At 38.2% G+C, this 20,710-nt stretch overlaps 1 protein-coding gene across 2 annotated transcripts in view; it reads left to right on the top strand.

Moving 5' to 3' along the window:
* Nucleotides 1-20,710, top strand: part of GABRB2 (gamma-aminobutyric acid type A receptor subunit beta2) — a 197,583-nt gene that overhangs the window by 60,383 nt on the left and 116,490 nt on the right. For both annotated transcript variants that reach the window (XM_081090866.1, XM_081090865.1), the window contains exon 5: nucleotides 6,969-7,189. In XM_081090866.1, the coding sequence (XP_080946992.1) occupies nucleotides 6,969-7,189 (221 nt within the window). The remainder of the gene's footprint in view (nucleotides 1-6,968; nucleotides 7,190-20,710) is intronic.

Raw genomic sequence — 20,710 nt, 5'->3', positions numbered from 1 at the left:
ACAGATATAAAGGCTTTATGTTAGAGGAAAATGGTATTTCCCAATAGTGAGGGTGAAGACTGAAGTTAGTGCCAGAGGAAGATTCTGGGATCTCCTTTTATTGGTACCTAGGAGGAAAAATAGGGATGGATTTTTACTTCTCATTGATGAATGAAATGTGAACATCCTTGGAAAAGAAAACACAGTTGACCACTTCAAGCTCCTACTTTTTGTGTGTTTTTCTAGATAAAACCCCTCAATCAATACAAAGGAGATGTGTGTGCTTTGTTAACCATAAAGCAAAAGGCTGAGAGTTTCTCACTTATTTGTGACTGTATTTCCTTTGCCTTCATGCTGAGCTCTCAAATATGCAGCAAGACACATTTGTAATGTTAGATGCTATTTTTAGAATTTAACTCAACAAGGAATTATTTATGTATATTGTTTTTGTTGCAGAAATAATTTATTTTTATAAAACAAAAAATATAGAGATTAACAAAAATAATTGAAGATCGCTTGTTATATCACTACACAGAGTTCCACCACTTAATATTTGTATTTTAGACACATTTCCAGTATATAAATATGTATTTCTAAAATGGGATCATATTGTGCATATTGTTTTACAGTATTTTTTTAAAAAGATAATATATAATAATATAAAATATTAATAGTGTGCTGAGAACATCTATTCATGTCAATATATATTTTTAGAATGATATCTTAATTTCTGCATATATTCTATTCTGTATTTGTAGTGTTTTATTTACTCAGTTTCATGCTGATTCTCTTTACTAATTTTTATTTTATTGCTAATACAGTAATAAGTATTTGGGTGAGATAAATATCTCTGCATTGTCTTTCACTCATTCTTTCACATGGTTCAATAGATAGATTTATATTGCCATTATGTGCTAAGCTCTCTTTTGGGCATGAGGGTACAGTGATGAACAAGTTTGAGAACGCTTCATATTTTCATGGAATTTACCTTATAGTTGGGAGAGAGAAAAAATAAAAAAGTGAGCCAATAAATGAATACAAGTAGTTGAGAAAAAAATAGTACCATAAACATAATAGAAATGGGGGGTGATAGGGCCTGCTGGGGATGGGAGGAAGATGATCAGGGAAGGGCGCATTTAGTTGGTTTGACCTTTGAGTTAAGCTCTGAGTCCCAAGGAAGAGCCGACCATTCTTAGGGACATAGCTTTTCCAGTATGTCAGGCGTTCAGATAAAATTGGTAAGACTAAAGAGCTTGGAGTATTGGTAAAGTAGGAAAAAGGCTTAGTGAGTTGAGGTGAGGGAAGAGAAGAGGTGGTGGGAGGTGAGATCAAAGAGGTACGTAGAGTCCAGGTCATGTAGGACTCGAAAGATGAATGTAATAAAGACGTTTGTGCTTTATTCTAAGAGTGACGAATAACCTTTGGGTGATATTAACCAAAGGAAACGATCTGCTTAACGTATCTGCTACCGTGTGGAAGGTAAGGGTTAGAAGCAGAGAGACAAGCAACAGTGGCAGTATAATCACTCATGAATAATGGTGTCTTAAACTAGATTGTTAGTATCGCAAACAGAGAGAAGGAGGAGATTTGTGCTAATATTTGAAGGTAGAGCTCTCAAAATATACTGCTTAATTATTTTCTACAAATATCCCTAGGAATGTAAATGTCAGAGCAAAGGGTATGCACAGTTTAGAGACCCCTGTACAGAGTTCCCAGTGTTCACAAGGGAATTTGTACCATTTAACAGACAATTTTAGTTTCTATAATTATCAGAAAGTTTGCATTCACAGGAGTAAGGACCATCTTTGTTCTCAAGGAGGTGACAACTTAATATGCTGAGAATGTACTTATTACTTACTGTTTTACTATGATATTTATTTAGGTGGTAATTTCTACATCAGATATAATGTCTTCTCTCCCATGGGTGGGGTGTGTGTGTGTGTGTGTGTGTAAAAACAGAAATACCTTAGCATCATAATCTACTTTTTTTTTGTTTCAAACTATGAAATTAAATATTAAAAGATAATAGCAAAATAAAATATCATTGTCTACATCCAAATATCCACTAGAAGGTAAATGCCAAGCAGAAAAATATTTAAAGAGTAGTAACAGGCAATTCACAAAATAGTAAAGTTAAAAAAGATAAGAAACAAACAGGAATTAATTTGTACTGTTTTAAAATAACATTAAGCCAAAGGCACCAGAAACGTTTGAGCCTTGGTATTAGAAAACAATTTACAAAGACAGCAAAAAACAAATATATTGCACATTCAGAAAGTTTTGAAATGAAGAGATACATTTAAACACAATGTTATCAAAGCATTTACTGTAATATAATTATTTTATCCCTAGAAATGGCCTTTACAACACATACTCCAGTTGCCTCATTGTGCAATTGAAGAATTGGGAGCCTCTAACCATATAGTGGGTGTCATCTCAGCCCATCCTGATGGGGCCATATGTCCCCAGTATGAATGGGGGAGACTTATTTTGTAGCATCACTCGACTTTTTTCTTCCTAGATAACAAAGCAATTGTTGTTAACCCTAGTTCCTAAGTTAATTAGCTTTAGTTCTTTTGAGTTGGAAACAGATGCAGAGACTTGAGAGGGTTCACCCAAGGTCACAGCAGAGGGACATGAAAGTACTAGGATTTGAGCCTGGTGTGTTTGACCTTGGAGACCTTGTATTTTAAAAAAGCAGTTTTAAATGTTTGCTTTTTTTTAATTTTCACACAGAAAAATGCACTCACTCTCAGATACAGTTCTGTGAGTTTTGACAAATGCCTGAAGTGATGAAGTATTATTGCAGTTAAGATGCAGAGCGGTTCTAGTTCCCCAAAGTGTTCCCTCATGCTGGCGCCTAAGTTGTCAACCTCTCCCACACCTCCGATTGCAGGGAATCACTCATGTGTTCTTTGACCATGAAGTTTTACCTTTTACAGAATGTTTTATACATGGAATCATATAATATGTAGCCTTTTGAATCCGGCTTCCCTTGCTTAGCTTTCTACATTTGAAAACCATTGATGATGCATATACCCATAGCTTGTTCTTCGTTATTGGTGAATAGTATTCTGACTCATAGACATACCACAGTTTGTTTATCTCTTCATCTGCTGAAGAAAGTTCATCCAGGCTTGGCAATTACTGTAGAGCTGCTGCAAGCATTCCCCCACAGCCATAGGATTCCTAGCTCATATGCCAAATGTATGCTAACTTTATAAGAAACTGTCAAACTGTTTTCCAAGTGGTTGATACTGTGTACTCCCACTTGCTATGTGTAAGTCTCCATTGTTTTGCATCTTCACCAGCTCATGTAATTGTCAGTGGTTTCTAATGCTTTTATTTTAGCTTTTCTAATAGGGGTATAGGAATATCTCATTTTAGTTTTTTTTTTATATATATATTTTATTGATTTTTTACAGAGGAGAAGGGAGAGGGATAGAGAGTTAGAAACATCGATGAGAGAGATCGATCAGCTGCCTCCTGCACGCCCCCCACTGGGGATGTGCCCGCAACCAGGGTACATGCCCTTGACCGGAATCGAACCCGGGACCCTTGAGTCCGCAGGCCAACGCTCTATCCACTGAGCCAAACCGGTTCAGCTAATTTTAGTTTTTAATTTGATTTTCCCTATTGACCTAGGATATGTTCCATCATTTCAAGTGCTTATTTGCCATTTGTATATCTTGAATGGTTAAGTGTTTGCTCACATCTTTTGCCTATTTTTATGGGATTGTTCATTGAGTTTTGAGAATTCTTTATACATTCGGAAAGCTGTCCTTTGGTAGATATGTGATTTGTGAATATTTTCTGCCAGTCTGTGGTTTGTCTTTTTACTGGCTCAATAATGTCTTTCATGTAGCAAAACTTTAAAATGTTGTTGATACCCAAATTATATATTTTGTCTTATTATTGCGCTTTTGAGTTTATGTCTAAGAAATTTTTGCCTAACCCAAGGTCTCAGAGGATTTCTCCCATATTTTCTTATAAAAGTTTTATAGTTTTATATTTTACATTTAAGTCTCTGACTAATTTTGAATTAATTTTTGTATAAGGTATAAAATATAGGTTGAGGTTCTTATTTATTTGTTTGTATATTTATTTGTCCATTTATGTAGATATAGATGTTCCAGTTGATGCAGACTCTTTGTTAAGAAGATTGTGCTTTCTCCAATATTGCTTTTGTGTCTTTGTCAGAAAATATTGAGCTTATTTGTGTGGGTTTATTTTATTCTTCAATTTTATTGACATACTTTTCTATCAATACCATACCACCACACTCTTAGTGTAGCTTAATAATGTCTCAAAACCCAGTAGTGTGAATCCTCCAACTTTGTTCTTCCCTTTTAAAGTTGTTTTTATTTCTCATTCCTTTCATTTGCATGGATTTTTAGAATCAGCATATCTACAAAATATTCTGCTTGGATGTTGATGGAATTTTACTTATAGACCAATTGGGGAGAATTGGCATCTTAACAAGACTCACTTTTTGAACCAGGAACATAGTATATGTCTGTATTTATTTATGGTTTTGGTGTGTGTGTGTGTGTTACTTTTAAGTACTTTAAGGAGATATATAAGGGAGAGAAAAATAAAACAAACAATAAACTCACCATTGAAATAGTCTTTCTTCACATTTCAATTGGCTCCCCAATCTGACTACTATTTTTTACTTTGCATAGTCCTTAGGTGGTTTTTTTAAAATTCCTTCCAGGATGTTTAGTTGTAATTAGTGGGTGAGACAGCCTGTAGTGTGCGTATTCCCTCTTATTCGGAGTTGAAAGTGAATTGGTTTTAATTGTCATTATCATAGTCCTTCTTGTTTTGTGATGCCATGGATTGTGGAGCAGCCAGAAGTGGTTTATTTGTGTTGTCTTTTTCTTTTTCACTTTGAATAAACCAAATGTGAGACGAGTTCCATAATGGGGGGGTTGTTAAATGTTCAAAGGATTTATCTTGGGTGGGTGGAGGCCTAGGAAAAAGGGTGGAACACAGAACCACTCTTTTTAAGCCCAGTAACAGTTACTTAGGTTCTGGAGTTTCTTCCATTCTTGACATTGCCATGATGTGTCACTTAAAAATAAATAAAATGAAAGTTGATGTGACAGCAGAATCACCAGGGTCTGTCTAGTAGCATTTCTTAGCAGGCATTGCCTTGCTGACAAATAACAGGGGTTCGCCTATGACACAGGATCTCACAATATTATCATTTATTTAGCCCCAAAGAGAATACAATGTCCTGTGTCCAAACACAGCTCAGCTGAACGTTAAAGTCCAGTAGCATCCAAACAATATTATCTCCCCTACATCTTAAGAGGGCTTATTTTCAAAGCTTTAGTAGCAGTATCTTCTAATAGAGATACTTTATCTCCAAGAATTTGATATCATTAAGTGTGTTCTCTCAAGCACAATATAAATGGCTTATTTTACTTATATCCTACATTTTAGGCTATTTGTAACATAGACACATGCAAACAACGTATCTGCTTTCTTTTCTGTTTTCTAGTTTTATAATTTGTAAGTCTCCAAGGTTGCTTTTTTACAAATCAAGATGCTATTCTAGAGAGCCTCAGACTGATTTTTTTACTAAAGCAGAGTGCTGCAGAACCGTCCAGAGCATGAACTACAGTGATCCACCAAAGGAAATCTTACCTGCAGTTATTTGATATGCCCTGAGGGTATTCATATACCTTTTGTTAGAATAGAAGTTTGATTCTACAGCTACTCATTCAGAAGTAGGGTAGGGCTGAATTCTGAATGAGATCAAAATTTGTATATTTGTGAAACCAGGGAAAATACTTAATTTTTTTTTCGCGGCAGAGGGGTTATGCTTTTCCTATGGAAATTGTTAAATGTTTTTAAGCAGATAATGTGTTACAAGTCATATTTAAAAATTATGTAACCAAATTAAGATGTATAAATATCAACAAGAGTTGGAAAAACTCAGAGACTTCACGGAGATTAAAGTGTATATTTTGTCCACAAAAGTATGCAGAAACATGATTCTAGGGTGTTCTTTTAAGCCCTCAACTAGGGCATTATGAACTGATTTTAAAATAGAAAGGTAACTGTCCTTTCAAATGAATATTTGGCCCTTCATTTAGTCATCCAAATAAGGGTGAGAGCGCAATTACAGTGGACCCAAAGGCTTCTAATGGATAAAACATGTCACAATATATATGTAAATGCTTTATTCATAATCTATAGCCTTTGTAGTTTACACATTCTATTTGCATTATACATTTCATTGTCATCATAATCTTTTGGTTTGTTCAGGCATGTACAAAAACCCCCATTTAGAGCTAATGGAACTAAGGTGAAAAGAAACGGTATAAATCTCCATCGTAGACACAGTGGAGAAATGCTGGCACTGAGACTCTAAGGCCGCTGCTCCCTTTGTGACAACTGGCTTCCTCAGCAGCGAAGAGCCCAGCCTGCTGATTCATAATCCTGGGATTAAAGTTCTCACGAAATAGTGTTTGAGAGGATATTGTTTATTATCTGGGAAGCCACATGCGTTTCAGTGTAAATGTCACCTCTCCTGGGAAACTCACCTTCGTGAGACCAGTTAAATTTTCATCGGCGAACTTACTATTACTACTATGATAAATTAACCACTTTTTAGAAGTGTTTTGTCTCACCTAAAACAATCCTGTATACCCCACTTTGGGAAAGACAAATTAATTATGAAGTAATTATTCCGTACCACTTCTCTTCCTGGGTAATGTGTAATAAATTTTATGAGGATATGCTCTCTTCACTTCTGTATTTATAGTTCCTACCATGGTGCCTGACACACAGTAGGTCTCAGTCAGAATGTGTTTAGTACATTAATATTTGCCTATTTGTGTGAATAGTGTATGTGTATAGTATATGGCTGCTGTATGGCTGTATATATTTTCCTTTCTTATGAATATAGAAATGTTTGCCTTTCTCCCAAGTCCACTTGGGTACACAATAAGCATATTTTCTGCTCACTTTTACAGGATTATACGTTGACAATGTATTTTCAACAAGCCTGGAGAGATAAGAGGCTGTCGTATAATGTCATACCTTTAAACTTAACTCTGGACAACCGAGTCGCAGACCAGCTCTGGGTGCCTGACACCTACTTCCTGAATGACAAGAAGTCGTTCGTGCACGGCGTGACCGTCAAGAACCGCATGATCCGCCTGCATCCCGACGGCACTGTCCTCTACGGCCTCAGGTCTGTAGCGCGCATTGCAGAGTGGGACTTTCCCTGAACCAAGCAGTTGCTGCTTTCTGTCCGAGGGGAACGTGTTGTGTTGTTTTCCTCACTCCTCCTCCAAGCCTCCCAGGAAGCAGTTAAACCTCCTGCCCCGCAGACATCTGAGAGCTCAGGGGAGCTTGCTTGCAGAGGGACTTAGCCACAGCTCAGACTAAGCGTTTTTCTGAATTATATCAGCTGCTGATCCTCAAGCTGCTTTCTTTAAGGAGCAGGGATAAACAATGCCAAAATAGCTGAGACATAGAGTTTCCTTAAAGTGGAGAAAAACAATCGTGAATGCCTAACGCGTGTTTGAATGTGGCAGATGCGCTCTTGTCAGTTGCTCCTAAGCTGCACGAACCGGGCCTGGTCCTCTGGTGACAGGAAGGCTTTTTGCGTCCTCTCACCCTCCAACGAGGAGTCAGACTTGCAGATAAAGTCATGATCTTAGATTTATTATTAATGAACCTACACTATTAAATGTGCCTTTCGTCAGAAAAGAATGGTGAGGTTCTGCTGTTTGGATGAGGATAAATTGTAAAATAGGACTGTTTCTTCTATTAAAGTTTGTTTTATGTTAAAACAAATAGTTTCTTTAAAAAGGAAGAAAAAACATTACAGTGTAAAGAATTCCTCCGCATTATAGTGCAAGAAACTCTGAATTCGAAAATGTTCAGTTGTCTTTGATCTATTCCATTTTCCATAAATATGTAGTTTCTTTACCATAGTAACGATGATGATAACAGTCGTATTATTTCGTGAACACTTGTTAGAAGTCAGCTAAGTACTTTCCATGCATTAATATAGTCAATGCTTACAACAGCCTCGTAAGATAGACATTGTTACAATCTTTATTTTCAAATAAAGAAACTGAGGCCGATGCAACTTGCTAAGATCACGAAGAGAGTAAACTGTGAGGATGGGATTCAAACACTTCCCAGTTCAGACCCAGAGCTCTTAGCCAATACACTGGGATAACTCTCACTGAAACATATTTCTTACCTGGGATATCTCATTTTCATTACCTACTCTATTCAGCATGCCAGATGAATACGTTGTCTGGATCCTTTTAAACTGGCTTCTTTATCATGTCTGTAGAGAAAATGACCTTTGACTGTGGAGAGAGGGAAAGTATGAAGCAGGGAGAGAGCATGTTTGTATCCTGTGTTAGCCTCTGAAGGTAAAGAGATGAACTGGAAATTTATAATTGTCTCATTTCAGTCTTTACCTGCACTGTAGATAAACCTGGTCAAGGTTGTCAACACATTCTAAATGCACCGATGCAACGCTGAATGGATGGGAAATAAGCAGTCACTATGTCTTTGGAATTGAGAGGGAAAAGAGAGGACCAATATAGATGATAAATATGTCTTCTTTATATTGCTAAGCCAATAATCAGACAAAGAAAACTGATGATTGTTCATTCTTATCATTAAGAGGCACTGAACATAAGAGCGGTAGCTGAGACTCACAGCAGGAGGGAGTCATCGCTCTCCCCTCCCCACTCCCAATAAGGGCTGCTGGCAAAGTAGGCAGGCTCCTAAAGACACCGGGCATGCGCAGAATTAGGACTTTTCTGCACAGAGAAGGCTCTGAATTGTGATGGTCTTATTGGTTGTATTATTAATTCTGAATTTGAAATTGATAAGGTGTTTTAGGGAATTTATAAAAATCCCATTCCAGTTTCTACTGATAGACAGAACAATTTGTTTCATGGCTAGAAATTGAATGCAGATCACACATTCTTTTCTCAGCTCTAGGAGGTTCATTTGTGAGAAATAAATAAAGAAATTCAATTAAAATTACCACTGCCATGGTTGGTTCAGTTCTATGTGGCCTCTCTTCCTATTTACTTACCTCCCACCCTGGTTAGTCTCTATTATTGATAGTCTAGTAAGAAATGTATCTTATATTTGTGGCATGAACTCTGTCATTTCCATTTCAAAAACATTGAATGATTTCCCTTAAACCAAGCCTTTCCTTTTATTCTCATCATGTGTTATCACTCTTCCATTTTCTCAACTGATTTGAAGAGCTACAGGATACAGAAATAATTTTTGCAAGTTATGAATAATGCTCTTTTGAAACTTAAATTTATAACTTGTGGCTAAATAATCTTGACACTCTTGAATATAGATTCTCCCTTCACTCTTGGCTGGTTGATAGTTCAGTTGTACCAATTTGATCTTAAAATCAAATACCTCCTGTGTTTTATGATCCTATTTAGAAATTTCTTTCAAGAGATATGGCTGAAATGGGAAGAATATTTTCTTGGGAATAACCTAGCTGTAGTTGGTGACAAAGGACTTTTCAGTTCACTAGACTGAAGAATTCCTAGCCATTTATAAAGCAAGCATTTCAAACAGGTCAACTGTCTTTTATTTTAAAATAAAATTGCTCCAGTCAAATTATTTTCAGAACACTTTGAGGAAAAATGACACATAAAAATATAGGTGGTTGTTCTTATTGTTTGTTTCTTTTGTGGTTTTTGTTTTGTTTTTGTTAATGAACCCAGCAAAAGTACTAGCAGGTAAAAAGTCAGGTTTAATCTGTTACTTACATGACATCATAAAGAATGTTACATAGATATAAATCAGATCATTATTGACTTTGAAAAAGGAAGACATTTGTTAGTTTTCAAAAAGGTAATGAATAATTGCGTTGGACAGAGAATCAGAAGACCCACATCCTATTCTAGTCTTAAAATTAGTGGTTCTTACGTAAATCAGTTCTAAATTTTATTCTAGCTCCCAAAATCCCATATTCGTGCAATTTTGCTAATGTGTGGCGTAAATATTTTTAGGACTTCTACTTCATTATGCGTATGGCTTGCAAAGCTTTACATAATATTTTAGTGCTTCAGAAATTGCATTTATCTCCTTGAAAAAAAAAATCCTATTAATTAGGAAAGCAAAAACAAAATCATAGCATTCAGGTAAGCAAGAAAGCCTGAATTGTCAACTTTGACATCTCTTATGAGCATAACAATGTATATTTTTATTAAAAATTAGACTCTGAACCCAAATGGACTGTATATTATTTATGACAAGAGACTAACATTATCATAAGCATGTTATCACATTAAGAAATCTTCAACAAACACAATTAAAACAAAACTCCTTTTCTATGATGAGATGATACATATTTAATATTGAAAATTTAGAAAATTCAGATAAGTTATGAATAAAATTACCCTTCATTTTACCACTCAGACTTAATCATTAACCTGTACCTTGCTATATACTCTTCCAGATATTTTTCCTAGTATAAAAAGCATATAGGTAGCTTTTCATAAAAAGAATTCATATTATTTTTTCTTTAATTTTTTTCTTTAATAATGAATCCTATATAATAAAAGAATAATATGCAAATCGACCGAACAGCAGAACAATCGGTCGTTATGATGCGCACTGACCACCAGGGGGCAGATGCTCAATGCTAGAGCTGCCCCCTGGTGGTCAGTGTGTTCCCACAGGGGGAGTGCCGCTCAGCCAGAAGCCCAGAAGCCGGTTTCATGGCTGGCAAACGCAGCAGCGGCAGAAGCCTCTCCTACCTCCACTACAGCGCTAAGGATGTCCGACTGCCAGCTAAGCCATCAGTCGGACATCCCCCAAGGGCTCCTGGACTACAAGCATATGCAGGCCAGGCTGAGGGGAACCGCCCCCCCCCCCACCCCTAGTGCACGAATCTCGTGCACCGGGCCTCTAGCATATAAATATGCTTGCCATGTGAATACATCCCTTCTCACTTCAGTCTTTAACTATTATAACACATATTTGGGATATAATTTTTTATTTAATACAGGATATGGCTTATGGTTTTGAGATAAGGCACAATATGTAGTTGTTGCAATAAAATGCAGGACTACTATTTAAAAGTTACTTAATATTTTAGCAACAAAGCTGTTGGTGGCACAATTTATAATCTCACAGTTGTGCTGTTGTAATTTGTAGTCTCATGGGTTCAATAAATGGCCCAGGAGATGTACTGATGTGGATTTTACTAGGACATTTCTTGTGGACAAAATGACTTCCTTACTCTTTCAGTAGTCGATGACCTATCTAAAAATAGCTCTTTGTCATTCGGTATGTGGGGGGAGCCCTTGACTTCCTATGTCTGTATACCTCCCATATGTAACATTAGATCAGAAACATGTCACTTCTGATTAAAGGTTCACATTCTTGAAGAAAGATTCAGCAGGAAGCAGAAGGCAATTCAGCCACCTCCTGCTATGCATGTTCTGTCATTGGGAAAATGGCAAAGGATAACGTTAGCCTGTAATGAATTTAGACAAGCAGGATTATTAATTTTATCTTCCTCTGCTACTCCTGAAGCTTTACCACAGGATGTTAGGCAAGTGAATACCTGAGCAGCCATTCCCCATGGAAATATAGCCTATCAAACACTAACATATCACTTTTTGACTCAGATTTCCTCTTTGGTTTAATTTATTTTCACAGAGATTTTCAGTGAATGTATTTTTTCAAGCAGAAAACAAGTATTTTTTTTTTAGACATGTGACCCTGTTCTCCAGATTTTCTTCGTTCTTCTGAGCAGGAAAAATCACCTTCATGTATCTCCACCTCTGGGGGGAGAAGATGCATATAATATAGTTTTATAAAATACATCCTCTTTAAAGAGCTGTCAGCAATTTTTCAAAGAACATTTTTTTGCCCATCATTTTCCCGATAAGATAAAATTACTTAGATTTTTAAAAATGCATTTAGAATTAACTTTTGACATCTTCAAGTTTATCTTTTTTTTTTTTTTTTTTAAAAAAAGATTTTACAGAGGAAGAGAGAGAAAAACATTGATATCAGAGAGAAACATCAGTCAGTTGCCTCCTACACACACCTAACTGAGGACAGAGCTCACAACCTGTGTACTATGTGCCCTGACCAGGAATCAAAGCTTCATAGGACAATGCTCCAGCCAACTGAGCCACACCGGCCAGGGCTCATCTCCTCCTTTTTATAGAAGAGAATGCGGGGGGCGGGTGGTGCTCCAGAGAGGGGAAAGATTGTGCCTAACATCACAACTAATGACAAAGGACAGAGTAGAATCTCAAACTCCCAGACCTCAGAAATGGAAGTGGCCTGTATTTAGCAGCCCTGGGAAATAATCCAGAACTCTCTCCAATGCCAAATTCTGCATGATTTTTAGATGAAAACATTAAAAGAGGAAAAGAAAGCCTGCCCATCTTCTCTTTTCTTCAATATTGCTGACTCATTTCCCTTCAGTAGTCAGTAGGCCTACCAGCTAGGTGGGTCTCTAGTTGGCCTCATGTCCATTGATTTGTTTCAAATGACAGCTTATGTGGCAGCTCTGATATCCAAGGTGTGAAAGGACTGATGCAGAAAAAGTGAATGGTCAGAGACTCCAGGGAAGAAACCAGTTGCATTCCCAATAAAGATACAGATCTTACGTTGTAGGCCCAAAGAATGAGTACAGTGCTGTCCACACTAAATTAGGACTTGTCTGCTGTTAGCCATGCCTCTAACTTTCACACAACTGGAAAAATTCCTTTGTCCACCAGACTATTGGGGAAGATCCCAGAATACACTGAAGAAATATCTTTATTTTCTAGAACAAGAAAATAGATTTCTTTTCCCGGGGTATATTTCAGCCTTATTCTCCATGGGGAGAGAAGAAAAGGAGGATATAAAAAATTAGCTGACCTATGGAAATCACCTTCCCAAATTTTTTGTTAGCTTTTGGTAAAAGTTTTAATTACCTGATTTGCTAAATGGGTGATAAGGGGGGCTTTTTGGCCCACCCTTACCTCTTTATTCTGGAGGTAACAAGTAAAGCATCTTCCTTTGGAAACCAGACCAATATAATAGGCTAATGACTCAAATCACCTTCGCCATATGATGAAATGCTCAAGCTATTGTGCTTATCAGAGGCAGCCCATTCTCTGCACTTATGGGCAGAATAAAAGGCAATAAAATGCTCAATGGCTGTAAGACCTTGGAGGAAAAAACTAATTCTGTGTTGGATTATTCCCATTAGCCATAAAAGAGACAGTAATTAGGACTTTATATTTTAGCCACTGTAACAAGCCGACAACTAAGGGAAACTACTGAAAATACCAGAATAAAAGCTAGAGCTTCTTTAGCCATCAGAATACTAGGAGGCATCAGTGCATTTTCAGTGGTTCTCAGCCTTCCTAATGCCGCAACCCTTTAATACAGTTCCTCATGTTTTGGTGACCCCCAACCATAAAATTATTTTTGTTGCTATCACAAAAACAATATGTAATTATATATGTGTTTTCCGATGGTCTTAGGCAACCCCTGTCAAAGGGTCGTTCGACCCCCAAAGGGGTCGCGACCCACAGGTTGAGAACCGCTGATTTAGATCGTTGCATAGTGAGGCCACAGAACAGAAAACCGGTGGAGGAGCAGTAGAGCAGTGTTAAGAGCATAGATGTAGAATCTGACTGACTTGCTTCAGGGCCTTCCTCCATCACTAACTAGCTTTGTTCCACTCTTCTGAGCTTCAACTCCCTTCATCAGTAATATAGGGCTTCATAGTACCTACCTTGTAGGATTCCTGGGGTGGGGGTGGGGATAGGGATCAGGGAAGGGGGAAGTAAATGAAGGAATACTTGTAAAGCATTTAGTAAAGTGTTTGGCACATGGCATGTTGTTTGTAGATTAATTGCCATCATTAAGATTGCTATGTGTCTCTAACTTTGACCTGTTTCCCATCATGATTAGCATGGATAATACTGGGTGGTGGTAAGTCCTTATTGTGTATCAGCACAGTACTAGGTTGACACAGAGGCAGTTGTGATATTCAAAGCTTGGAGGTTAATGGGGGAAGAATATAGGTAACAGAGAGATGAGAAGTTGGATAGGATAATAGACAAGAGCCAAGTTCTGTAATTTGTCCTTATAAGCTTTGTGCATTTTGAAAAAATTAACCTAACAACTCTAGATTGAAAATACTAATATCATTTAACTGATAAGAATGTGGTCAGAATGAAATAATGTGACCCATGTAAAGTAGCTGGCACACAGTAGGTACGCAGTAAATAATAACTTTTGTTGTGGTTATGGTCATTACTGTCGTTACTAAGATGATTATAATAGAATCAATTGGGTACACACTGTGCAGCACGTACTGTGCATCCATTGCATCTTCCTTTTTCAAAAAGAAAAAGTAAACTGAAGTTTAAACAAATTCACTAACTTATTCAAAGCAGCATATCCACACGTGCCAAAGCTTGGAATCGAATAATCCAAATCTGTTTGACTCCAAAGCCCATGCCCTTCGTGTTTAATGCAGAGAAATGACCGAGTGCATGGACTGGGAGGTGGCAGAGCAGACACAGACATACTCAGACTTTTTATGAGACTAGTGGCTTCATGCAGTTATTTATTTTGATGACCTAATATTGGGAATGTCTGTGTAGTGTTCCAAAAGGAAGCCTGAGAACACACTAGTAGCTCTCATTTACTTTTAATGACACAGGGCCATTGTAGTAAAGTGAATTGCTGAACCTTTCTTTCATTTATGCATTGACCTATCCAATCAAGTTCTGATTGAGCAGCTCTTCTTGCTCTATGTAGGGGGGAAGGGGTGCAGGCGTGACTAAGCCAGACATTGTCCCTACCTCCAGAAGCTCGTACTCAATGAAGGAAACATATAAACCATCAACCAAAAGGACATTTAATAGCAAATATGAGGCCCCAAAATTATGATGAATTCTATGAAGGAAATTAAACAAAATGAATGATCTGACAAGGAGCGCCTAGGAGAGGAACGTGGAGTCCTACTTCAGCAGGTGACATCTGACCCGAGACGTTATTTCTGAAGATGGACAGCAGCAACCTGGGAAGCGAGTGTCTGGTTAGAAAGGACAGAAGGGCAGTGGTCCTAAGAGCAGCACAAACTCATATGAACCAGGAAGGAAGATAAGTATCACTTGCTTCACCCAGAGCTCTGTCTCTTCTCTCACATTATTGCATGTTATGTTCTTTATAACTGACTACATTATTCACTGCTTTACTGCTCTTACTGGCCTCTCTCCACTAGAATATAAGCTCCCTGAGAGCGGAGACCTCTTGAGCAGAACCTGTCCCAGTGAATCAATGAAAAATAATAGAAAAGGTATTTGTTAAATGAATATATAGATAAATGAAGGTGTAATTGTGATTTACCCAGAGCACTTCTTATTTCATCAATCCAACTACCTGTCTCTGTTTATCAGTTGAATGGGACCTGTGGTCCTAGGGTTTATCTCAGGTTGATATAACATTCTGTGTCCATGCAGGCATCTCATGCAAAATCACACCTAACATTTTTAAACCATGGATTTGCATCCCGAAGTAAATTAGAGGAGTAGAAAGAGAAGCATAAATGATATTGATATCATTTAGAATTCAGTTATCAAAGGTTACTATGTTTGGATGAGATGGGAAAAATGGATTGTCCTACCTACTAGCACATTTCTCTCTACCTGCCTGAGCTGATATCAATTTCAGCAGGTGATAGGGATGCGTTTTAAAAACAAAGACCAGCTGTTGTCAGGAATCCAGCTTTGCAAATTGCACCTTACATACAAATATGAGTTGACTGTGTAGAAATTTCCATTGGTGTGGTGTTTCCTTGTGCTGCCTTTTCATTTGTAGTCAGTGTGGTATTTTAAAAGTCAGAGACGTGAGGGTTCAGAGAACCAAATCCAGGTGGAATGCAGGTGACCCACTTTAGCCTCCTGCCCCAGAATGAGTCAAGGAGAAAACACTTCCTAATAAGAGCGAGTGCTTTTCAGACACACGCCACAGAAAATTTACTATCAGGGAGTTTGGGCGGGGGGAGGGAGGGTTCTTTTTTTATTCATGATAATCCAATGTTTTATGACTAAAACTGTGTATGGCTTCTCATGTCCATGAATTGCAGGTCAGAGATATCATATTCTTTGCTTAGCATTAAGCGTGACTCTTATGTTGTTCTTTCCTGTCTGTTCTTGAGTGTGTGTGTGTGTGTGTGTGTGTGTGTTCACATGCATGCACATGTGTGTGTTTTCTGTGTTATGTAATAGGAAACAAGGCAGGCAGTGCAAGAACAGAGGTTGACTACTCTGTGGGGAAAAGAAACACTTTGCTCAGACAGTATTTTCCCAAATCATGAGTATTTAGCCCCTTTGGCTGGAATCACGGGTTGATTTTTTCACTTGGGAAGTTAGATTTAAGCAACAAAATAGTCAGTCTTATATCCATGTAAAAGAGGCTGATAGTGTGATGATGAGAAACACTGCCCCCACCCAACTGGCTCTTTCTTAGCTAATTTAGTATGTGACTGAATTGTATATTTTGCTGCTACACAAATGTTATTAAGTTACTCAGTCTCTTTGTACGTAGTCATCCTCTGAGGAGGGGGTGAGCCAACCATAGGTCTGTTTTTTATTTGATCATAGGTGGATTTACTTATGAAGAGGAAAAATGTATGTCCCCTGCATGGGTGGCTGGGCAGGGATATGCATTGAAAGAACGGAGGGAAAAGTGAAAACGGTAATGAAAATGAACTTCTAAATTCTGTGCATGAGAAAAACAGTGCTCTGCTGTGAGGAGACTTCTAAAAAATATAGATTCTCAGTCATTTCAGTTTGAGAAAACATAAGATTCTGAAATCTCCTAAATGGCTGAATTTAGTCTGTTACCATATAGGTTTTAATTTTCGGGTTTATTTTGTTGCAAAGCTCTCAGGCCTCTTAGACCCAGAGGCCTATTTCTGGGTTACTTTTGCTTTATGATTTTGCTCTTTTCAATGGATGCTCAGGCTTTTGTTTTTTTCCATCATAAGTGGGGTGTTTGGCTCAAGTGTTCTCTCTTGCAGTATTTTAAAATTGTGTAAAATCAAGTTACTGTCATTCAGTAACAACCTTCTTTAATTTCAATCAGTTACTGAGCCCTTTGAGCTTTCCGTTTCCATAGGATAGATAGAAAAGACTGACATATACAGGGAGCCAAGTTTCCAAGAGGCCATCGCCTTCGTTGCTGCCTGCTGTGACCCACTCGCAGGTGGGGGAAGGGCAGGGGAGGGTTTAATTCTGTGTGCCAGGTGCCTTCAGCTGGGCAGGCAGGGTTTTGTTCAGGAGAACATCAGGGTAAGGGCTTACCTATGTCTACAGCCCTCTCTTCTAACCAGACTCTGCACATGAATGTTTTCCTTACATGAGCCATGCCCTTTTGTGCTTCAAAATACGGCTTCCCATCCCGCATTTATCTTCCTCGGTGCTCTGTGGTGAAGAGAACCAACCGCATGGAGAGGGGGTCGGGGCACCAGATTCTTGACCTCTCTGGAGAACACCATCTGCATGAGCAGATGGGAAACAAGCCACAGGGCTGGAGGGGGACTCCAAGATCACACAGGGGGCATCTGTAATACTTTCAACAACAAAGGTAAATTTTTTAAAAAATCTTTAAGAAAAATAAGAAGAGAGGAATGATGAAGAGATGTGATGGCAGGGTGGAACCAGTGAGTGCCAGTGGCTGGGAATTCTCTGCCCTCGGACCCAGATAATGGTCACCGCGCGGCTCCCACCCATGGATTCCCAGGGCCCCCAGCACAGTGCCCCGGCCTGTGGGGCAGGCAGATTGCTCAGCACTGGGAATGGGCACACACTCCTTTGTCTGTCTGCTGATGGGAGAGCTCCAGTACTGGTCCCGGCAAGTACTGTTGGTTAAAATTCCCCTGCAGCGGACAGCAAGGTTCCTTCCCGTTAAGCTTTCCATGTGGCCACCGGCCAGCTGAATGGCTGCCTCCATGTTCTGGTTGGAGAAGATTCTCCCCAGGTTAGATGTATCACTGTAAGTACTTTTTCAGATGGATACAGAGCATATACTTTTGCTCATGATATTTTATTGCCACGTTCCTTTACTTTTTTCATTAGTTCATTTGCTCTTTCAAGCATTCATTTAAATCCACATTTATTGAGTAGTTATTTTTGTGCCAGGCCTGCTATTCTAAATGCTTATATGCTTTAACTCCAAGAAGTAGGTATTTTTATACAAGAGGAAAGTGAACCTCAGGAAGGTTACGTAATGTGCCTACAGTCACACAGCTGGCAGTGGCAGAGTTGAATATTGGATTGAAGTCTATGTGACTCTTAAATTAATCAGTTACTCTGCATTACCACTTTTATTTTTCTATCTAAAACATGACTTCTTATAACTGGCAAAAATTAGTCTTCATGTTTTAAGGTAGACTAGAGGTGAATGATTTGCTTTCTTAACTGTGGATCCTCTGGTATAGGAAAATATCATGAATTCCGACGTCATCCAATTTCACTGGACTGCTCTTGCCTCCTTTGTAAATTGGCTATAATATCTTAGCTGCCTCAGGGAGCACGCGAAGCACCTAGTTTCTATTAGATCAAGAAGTGAAAAAAAGAGTTTTCCAATAAGCTTGGTGTGTGTGTGTGTGTGTGTGTGTGTGTGTAGGGGACAGTAACATGTAAACTGAGACCTGAGTGAAGACATAGGGTTAACCTGGTGAAAAAGAGTGTGCGGAAGAACAGAGAGAAGGGAATTCCAGGTCAAGGGAACAGCATGTGTGAACAGTGAAAGTGGAGGGGAAAAGTAGGTAAAAGAATCTCAGGGTGGCTGCAGTACTGACTGTGCTTGGGAAGTGAGTATGTTAGAGAGGGCAGAAGGATGCTTTTGGGTAAGATCTGGAAATTTGGACTTCAGGGCAAGGGAAGCCACTTCAGGTGAGTGTATGGTCAAATGTGCATTGCATTTACTCGTCCATTTTATGACTTAGAGTACAATTTTAAATTTTTGAGTTCTTAGACTAATAGCACTTATCATTACACTGAAAATCTTCTGATATGTTGATTACCAAGAATTGTTTGATAAAATAATATATAAGCATTTTTATGGTAAAGGTAATATTAAATTTTTCTCATTTCCAAAGGAAATCTGGGTGTACTTCCTGCCTAAATTCATAATACATTTCCCTAATATTTGGTAAACTTTTGCATTGGGAATCTTTATTTTAAAATACCATGTTACACTATAAGAGACAGGAAAAGATGGTTGAGACACTTCAGTAATAAATCATAATAAGTAAATATGAAGCATTTCGAGACTTGGCATAAGCTCTTCAGAAATCAATAACCATTTCTGGGAAATGTAACCCTTTTTTTCATCAATACTGACAAATAGATGAATAACACTTTTACTTAATCATGTAGGAAAATAAATACAGTATGGGGTAAAAGTAGGTTTACAGTTGTGAGTATATGAAAGTTTATTCTTGTATTATTATATACCAGTTATTGTATTATTTCCCACATGAACAACTGTAAACCTTCTCTGGCCCCACCTTGTAAATTATTAACTTACAATTTTTTTCAATATTTAAATATTGACAGAGAAACATCCTGCAAAAAGTTCTTCTGATTGGAAATAATCTGTTAATATACTAAGAAAATATTTTTAAGAACTATTTTAATAAAGCCAAGAAAGGTTTAGTGGTTGATAATCAGAAATTAGTGGGGAATGGGCAATGAGCAGAAATAATAATAAGCATAATTCGTATGATTTTCTTGTGGCCAAAGGTGGTATCTGTCAAAGAATTGCTGGAAACTCTGTATAAATTAGTAAAAGTGATTTTCCTTCAACACCTTGGGTGTTATACCTCCCTTTTGTTAATATATACTGACATGGATGGAGAAACATTGGCTAGATTTTCCCTGATGACCTTCTAACACGTAGGAGGAGGAGGGGTGGGGAAACACTCCACCTCTTCACCTGCTTCTGTGACTCAGGGATCATCCCCCACATTGATTAAGCTACACACTTAGAAACTGAGCACTCTTCTGGACTTAGGTTGCAATAAGAAGTTTTAGAAGCAAAGTATTTCGATAGAGAGTTAAAAAGTATGCGCCCTTTTGGAGATTGGCCTCTAGAGAGCGTGCCTCTGACTTATGCGTGTGAATGGGAGGGGCCTGTGCACTCTCTGTGCCATTTCTGAAAGGCCGCGTTCTCCCGTAGCTGAGTGTTCCTTGCATCTCATACATGTGTCCATCTGACTTGATAAGAGGTATTTCACTCCAAAAATGGAAGGAGCTCATCAGTGTAAATTGTGTTTGTCTAATTCCAACAAACTCTTACATTCCTATAACGAAGAGCAAGGAACAGACCTATATCCATGAAAGGTTGTTATCATTTCATTCTTCTACAACTAATATCTCTCAGCCAGTGCCACAGACTCACACATCCACTGTGGCTATAGCTGTGCCTGTGGCTGGATGCAAGTCATGGAAGTATTTATTGTGTGTGACCAACCCAGCACTTCAGAAAGTTAGGACATTTGATTTCACTCATATGTGGGATATAAAACTGGAACTCATAGACACAGACAACAACAGTATGTTGGTTACTAAAGGGAAGAATTTCAGAGGCGTAGTGGAGGGAAAAGAGGGCACAATATATGGTGATGGAAGACGATTTGACTTCGGGTGGTGGGCACACAGTGCAATATACA

The sequence above is a fragment of the Myotis nattereri genome (assembly GCF_964212035.1).
Source record: "Myotis nattereri genome assembly, chromosome: 5".
In the NCBI taxonomy this organism is placed as follows: Eukaryota; Metazoa; Chordata; class Mammalia; order Chiroptera; family Vespertilionidae; genus Myotis; species Myotis nattereri.
Note: the sequence above shows the minus strand (reverse complement) of the source record. Positions and strands in the feature narration are given on the sequence as shown.